Here is a 7,500-nt window from a genome sequence, read left to right as displayed (position 1 = left end):
TCAGCACTTTACTATCTTGTGTACTTTTAGTAGTACTTTTGCATGAAAAACATCCATCCATTTTTCTACCGCTTGTCCCCAAACATATTTAGAAAAAAGCAGACATATTTGAGGATGTACGTTCCAAAAGTGGTCTTTGGGAAGCAAGTGAAGGTGAGAAAGAAGGTGTGATGAGTCAGTAGAAAGAAGGTGTGATGAGTCAGTAGAAAGAAGGTGTGATGAGTCAGTAGAAAGAAGGTGTGATGAGTCAGCAGAAAGAAGGTGTGATGAGTCAGTAGAAAGAAGGTGTGATGAGTCAGTAGAAAGAAGGTGTGATGAGTCAGTAGAAAGAAGGTGTGATGAGTCAGTAGAAAGAAGGTGTGATGAGTCAGTAGAAAGAAGGTGTGATGAGTCAGTAGAAAGAAGGTGTGATGAGTCAGTAGAAAGAAGGTGTGATGAGTCAGTAGAAAGAAGGTGTGGTGAGTCAGTAGAAAGAAGGTGTGATGAGTCAGTAGAAAGAAGGTGTGATGAGTCAGTAGAAAGAAGGTGTGATGAGTCAGTAGAAAGAAGGTGTGATGAGTCAGTAGAAAGAAGGTGTGATGAGTCAGTAGAAAGAAGGTGTGATGAGTCAGTAGAAAGAAGGTGTGATGAGTCAGTAGAAAGAAGGTGTGATGAGTCAGTAGAAAGAAGGTGTGATGAGTCAGTAGAAAGAAGGTGTGATGAGTCAGTAGAAAGAAGGTGTGATGAGTCAGTAGAAAGAAGGTGTGGTGAGTCAGTAGAAAGAAGGTGTGATGAGTCAGTAGAAAGAAGGTGTGATGAGTCAGTAGAAAGAAGGTGTGATGAGTCAGTAGAAAGAAGGTGTGATGAGTCAGTAGAAAGAAGGTGTGATGAGTCAGTAGAAAGAAGGTGTGATGAGTCAGTAGAAAGAAGGTGTGATGAGTCAGTAGAAAGAAGGTGTGATGAGTCAGCAGAAAGAAGGTGTGGTGAGTCAGTAGAAAGAAGGTGTGATGAGTCAGCAGAAAGAAGGTGTGATGAGTCAGTAGAAAGAAGGTGTGATGAGTCAGTAGAAAGAAGGTGTGATGAGTCAGTAGAAAGAAGGTGTGATGAGTCAGTAGAAAGAAGGTGTGATGAGTCAGTAGAAAGAAGGTGTGATGAGTCAGTAGAAAGAAGGTGTGATGAGTCAGTAGAAAGAAGGTGTGATGAGTCAGTAGAAAGAAGGTGTGATGAGTCAGTAGAAAGAAGGTGTGATGAGTCAGTAGAAAGAAGGTGTGATGAGTCAGTAGAAAGAAGGTGTGATGAGTCAGTAGAAAGAAGGTGTGATGAGTCAGCAGAAAGAAGGTGTGATGAGTCAGTAGGAAGAAGGTGTGATGAGTCAGTAGAAAGAAGGTGTGATGAGTCAGTAGAAAGAAGGTGTGATGAGTCAGTAGAAAGAAGGTGTGATGAGTCAGTAGAAAGAAGGTGTGATGAGTCAGTAGAAAGAAGGTGTGATGAGTCAGTAGAAAGAAGGTGTGATGAGTCAGCAGAAAGAAGGTGTGATGAGTCAGCAGAAAGAAGGTGTGATGAGTCAGTAGAAAGAAGGTGTGATGAGTCAGTCAGTCACCTGTAGCAGAACCCTCGATGTCGCGAGAAGGAAACTCGGACATGGCGTCGGCCAAACGCTCCCTCAGACCTTCGTCCGTGGACTCTGAGAAAGCCAAGTTGTGTCTCGGCACGCCAAAAGTCTCCGGCCAGCTGCCACACACCTCCAGCAGCGTCACGCCACACCCGTCCAACGTGTCTGCAAACATTACAGATACAGATAAAGTTCAACTTCACTTTTACTTTTACTTTCATTCAGATGACATCTTTTATCATCGCACAGCTCTGCAAACATTGATATATATCATCCCCTGAAGAGCAGGGAAACCTGCTGACCTAACGTGTATTACCCCGCTATTGAGCACTCTGTCATGGATAAACCACACACTTATGCACTCATCTAGTACACTCAACTACATCATTCTTTACTCTCGTATTTACACTCAACCACACACCTATACACTCATCTAGTACACTCAACTACACTCAACTATGTCAAGCCACTTCCAATATATATATATATATATATTTTTTTATATATGTAGTTGAGTTAGATGTAATAAGATGTAGTTCAGTTGGATGTAGTTGTTGCGGATGTAGTTGAATTGGAAGTGGTTTGATGTAGTTGAGTGTACTAGACGAGTGTATAGGTGTGTGGTTGAGTGTGTGTGTGTGTATATATATATATATATTTACACACACACACACACAGACACACACACACACACACACACACACACACACATATAATTGTATGTATGTGTGTAATTTTAGGTGAATAGTACAACTATAACAAGCTGTACACTGACTACTTTAACGTTGATCCAAGCACAATATTTATGGCCATATTTAAAGCAATGCAACTTTTATTTTCATTACTCCAACATATTTTTGAGGCAAATGTTTCAGGTCAGCTACTTTTATGCAGCAATCACAACACAAGTGTCACGGCTGTCACACAACATCTACACAACCTGCACAACGACACAATCTCCTCTCTTTCTGTCAGCCGCTATCACAACATCTTGCATGCTGGAGACACACAGTCTGAGACCTTGTGTGTGTGTGTGTGTGTGTGTGTGTGTGTGTGTGTGTGTGTGTGTGTGTGAGAGACATACAGACAGGAAGTAAACAGAATATCATGTTGACTCACAAGCAAAAGGCTGTGATTGACCAGCACTATTAGCTTAGCACTATGTTAGCGTTGTATACATAAATATAGTCTTATGAAAATGACTTATTGTGATGTGACAAAGTCTTACTAAGTGCAGCTGGATTTTACTTGTCCCCCTGAACACATCATGTACACAAAACCATTGTTATATCCACTCAATAAATATTCGACAAATAAAATGAAGATTTTATCCATTAAATGAATATTCAATAAAAAAAAAACATTCTGCACATAAAACACATTTTCGATTTATTAAATCAATATTATATGAATAAAATGAATATTCGACCCATGACATAATTATTGTATGATTACAATAAATATGTTATCCTGTAAATGAAGATTCTACAAATTAAATCAACACTCTATAGACATAATTAATATTTTATCCATTAAATGATTATTCTACAAAAAAAAGGAATAATATATCCTTTAAATGAATATTATATAAATACAATTCATATTATTTCCTTTTAATAAATATTATATACATTGCATAAATATTTTATGCATAAAAAAATATTATATAAATAAAAATTATTCTATAATTAAAATTATTATTTTATCCATAAAATGATTATTTGATAAATAAAATAATAGTCTGTTCATTACATAATTATTCTACAAAAATTAATAATTTATCCTTTAAATGAATATTCTATAAATAAAATAAAAATGTTATGCATAAAATTAATATGTACCCATTAAATGTGTTTTCTATCAAAAAAACGAATAATTTATCTTATAAATGAATATTCTATAAATAAAAATAATATTCTATCCATGACATAATTATTATATAAATCAATGGCACATTTTATCTTTTAAATGAATATTTTATAAATAAAATGAATATTCTATTCATGACATAATTATTCTATGAATAAAAGAGATATTTTACCCTTTAAATGAATATTGCATAAATAAAATGAATACTCTGGATAAAATTTATATTTTATCAATGAATTGATTATTCTAGATATAAAATGTATATTCTATACATAACATTAATGGTCTATGCATAAAACTAATAATAAACATACTAAAAATATATTCTACAAATACATTTAATATTTTATAAATAAAAATGAATATTGTATCCTTTAAATTAACATTCTATAAGAAATTAATATCTCATACATTACGTGAATATTCTATAAATAATACAAATATATAAACATTAAAGTCCTACTGAAAGCCACTACTAGCGACCACACAGTCTGATAGTTTATATATCAATGATGAAATATTAACATTGCAACACATGACAATACGGCCGCTTTACTTTACTAAATTGCAATTTTAAATTTCCCAGGAGTTTCGTCTTGAAAACGTTGTGTAATGATGACGTGTACGCGTGACATCACAGGCTGTTAGGAATATGAGCGCTGCACACACACACAGCTAAAAGTCGTCTGCTTTAACGGCATAATTACACAGTATTTTGGACATCTGTGTTGCTGAATCTTTTGCAATTTGTTCAATTAATATTGGAGAAGTCAAAGTAGAAAGATGGAGTTGGAAAGCTTTAGCCTTTAGCCACACAAACACACGGTGATTCCTTGTTTAAAATTCACTGAGGTGAAACTTTACTATGGATCAGAGCGGTCAAGCGAACATGGATCCCGACTACATGTCAACCAGCAGGTTTCGGTGAGAAAATTGTGGTTAAAAAGTCGCCTCTTACCGGATATCAGCGGCGCTTGTGCCGCCCATAAAGCTGCCATCGACTTCCCTGAGACACTGGCGTCAAGACACCCAGCTGTGGACACACCCCTCCGACTATCAGGTACTATTAAACTCACTAAAACACTAACAACACAATAGAAAGATAAGGGATTTCCCAGAATTATCCTAGTAAATGTGTCTAAAAACATCTGAATCCGTCCCAATGCAATCACCTTTTTTTTTTTCTGTCTTTTTTTTCTCGTCCGTCGCTATCAATATCCTCAAACACGAATCTTTCATCCTCGCTCAAATTAATGGGGAAATTGTCGTTTTCTCGGTCCGAATAGCACTTTTTGTTGGAGGCTCCCATTAAAAACAATGTGAATATGTGAGGAGCCATCACACTTGTGATGTCATCGTCTGCTACTTCCGTACAGGCAGGGCTTTTCTGTTAGCAAGCAAAAGTTGCAAACTTTATGGTGGATGTTCTCTACTGAATCCTTTCAGCAAAAATATGGTAATATGGCCAAATGATGAAGTATGACACATAGAATGGAGCTGCTATCCCCGTTTAAATAAGAACATCTCATTTCAGTCGGCCTTTAAAGACACATTCTATAGATGCAAATTATATTCCATGGAAAAATTGAATATTTGATCCATTGAATGAATGTTCTATGAGAATTTGTTGTAACATGGAGTGTTTGAATAAAATACATCATCAATAATAATAATAATTCAAACATATTTAGAATCCTAAGCAAGGTTTGTATAAAGTCCTTCAACCCGAGTCAGGGTCATGTGACTCCGACATGAATGTGGAGCAGAGCAGGTGTAATTCATCTTTCTTCTTGTTGAAACACAAATATTTATTCCACGTAAAGATCTTCTCCACCAGAAGATTAGACAACTGTCCAAAACTTCGTTAACTCATGTGATTAATCACAAAAACATGAAGTTAGCTAGCCAGCTATGAGCTAATGCTAGCAAGTCAGACTGGATGTTTTGGGAACATTCTCTCAAGACTTATTACGCCAACTTGAAAACATTACTAAGTATAGATACTTTACCAAAAGGTAACTAAATTACAAATCAATCTTTACAAAATACAATTATTTCTAGGTAAAATACTGATTGTGTTACTAAAAATACTTCAAACATCGGGCATACACAATTGATTGATGTTTCATGAGAGTGGAGTGTGTGTTCCTTGAAAAGGCGCTGCCAGCCAGAGTTTAGAGCTGTGCTTGTTAGCACAACATCGGCACTTTGCAAAGAGAAGCGGCAGATCAGTTGAAAAAAGTAATTCATTTACTAATTAAGGTGCCCGTTAAAAATTGTGTTAATCGCCAGCAAAATTAAATATGGCTTTACTGAAAAGAAAACACGTTTATTTATTTATTCAATATCTGAGGTTTGCAGCTAACTGATGTTTCATGAGAGCTGAGTGAGCAATCCAGTGAACACCCAAGTACCTTGGAAAGGTGTGACACATTAGCGGGAAAACTGCTTGTGAAGTAAATGTTGGAGTACTTTGAGGAAGGTGGGAGTAGCAGGATTGTGTATTCACAATGTGTATTGTCAGCTAGTAACCAGGTGCCAATGCAGGTATGTGTAGTGACTCAGGTAGTAACCAGGTGCCAATGCAGGTATGTGTAGTGACTCAGGTAGTAACCAGGTGCCAATGCAGGTATGTGTATTGTCAGCTAGTAACCAGGTGCCAATGCAGGTATGTGTAGTGACTCAGGTAGTAACCAGGTGCCAATGCAGGTATGTGTAGTGACTCAGGTAGTAACCAGGTGCCAATGCAGGTATGTGTAGTGACTCAGGTAGTAACCAGGTGCCAATGCAGGTATGTGTAGTGACTCAGGTAGTAACCAGGTGCCAATGCAGGTATGTGTAGTGACTCAGCTAGTAACTAGGTGCCAATGCAGGTATGTGTAGTGACTCAGCTCGTAACCAGGTGCCAATGCAGGTATGTGTAGTGACTCAGCTAGTAACTAAGTGCCAATGCAGGTATGTGTAGTGACTCAGGTAGTAACCAGGTGCCAATGCAGGTATGTGTAGTGACTCAGCTAGTAACCAGGTGCCAATGCAGGTATGTGTAGTGACTCAGCTAGTAACCAGGTGCCAATGCAGGTATGTGTAGTGACTCAGCTAGTAACCAGGTGCCAATGCAGGTATGTGTAGTGACTCAGCTAGTAACTAGGTGCCAATGCAGGTATGTGTAGTGACTCAGGTAGTAACCAGGTGCCAATGCAGGTATGTGTAGTGACTCAGGTAGTAACCAGGTGCCAATGCAGGTATGTGTAGTGACTCAGCTAGTAACCAGGTGCCAATGCAGGTATGTGTAGTGACTCAGGTAGTAACCAGGTGCCAATGCAGGTATGTGTAGTGACTCAGCTCGTAACCAGGTGCCAATGCAGGTATGTGTAGTGACTCAGCTAGTAACTAAGTGCCAATGCAGGTATGTGTAGTGACTCAGGTAGTAACCAGGTGCCAATGCAGGTATGTGTAGTGACTCAGGTAGTAACCAGGTGCCAATGCAGGTATGTGTAGTGACCTGAAGAAGATTTGTGGCGCTCCTGTTTCCAGGTGACGTGTGGTGTTGCCATGGCAACGTGTGCTGGCCGCAAACACAATTAAGTGCTAATGCAAGACAGCTGATTGAGCAACACTTTTTATGATGTGACCACGTGTTGATGAACACAGGAAGTCACATGACCTCGCTGGTGAAGACTTGATGATGTCCACATGATCTCCTCAACATCCTTCAGCACACTAAAATACTTATTTTGTACTTTCACTTTTCTTACTTACAACTACTTTGGGGTATAGAATGTGTGTGTGTGTGTGTTATAGTATATGTGTGTATGTGTGTGTGTTACAGTGTATGTGTGTGTGCGCATGTGTGTGTGTGTGCATGTGTGTGTAAGTGTGTGCATGTGTGTGTAAGTGTGTGTGTGTGTTACAGTGTATGTGTGTGTGCGCATGTGTGTGTGTGTGCATGTGTGTGTAAGTGTGTGCATGTGTGTGTAAGTGTGTGTGTGTGTTACAGTGTATGTGTGTGTGCGCATGTGTGTGTGTGTGCATGTGTGTGT

The 7,500-nt window shown here is 38.2% G+C and overlaps 1 protein-coding gene across 1 annotated transcript in view; it reads right to left on the bottom strand.

Annotated features, from left to right (window-relative positions):
* The window catches only part of bcas3 (BCAS3 microtubule associated cell migration factor), a 262,841-nt gene that overhangs the window by 10,176 nt on the left and 245,165 nt on the right, over window positions 1–7,500 (bottom strand). The window contains exon 23 of the mRNA XM_061919330.1: window positions 1,580–1,756. Coding sequence (XP_061775314.1) covers window positions 1,580–1,756 — 177 coding nt within the window. The remainder of the gene's footprint in view (window positions 1–1,579; window positions 1,757–7,500) is intronic.

This window comes from Nerophis ophidion, linkage group LG13, assembly GCF_033978795.1.
Source record: "Nerophis ophidion isolate RoL-2023_Sa linkage group LG13, RoL_Noph_v1.0, whole genome shotgun sequence".
Lineage (NCBI taxonomy): Eukaryota > Metazoa > Chordata > Actinopteri > Syngnathiformes > Syngnathidae > Nerophis > Nerophis ophidion.
The sequence above is the reverse complement of the archived record's forward strand: the minus strand, read 5'-3'. Positions and strand labels throughout refer to the sequence as shown.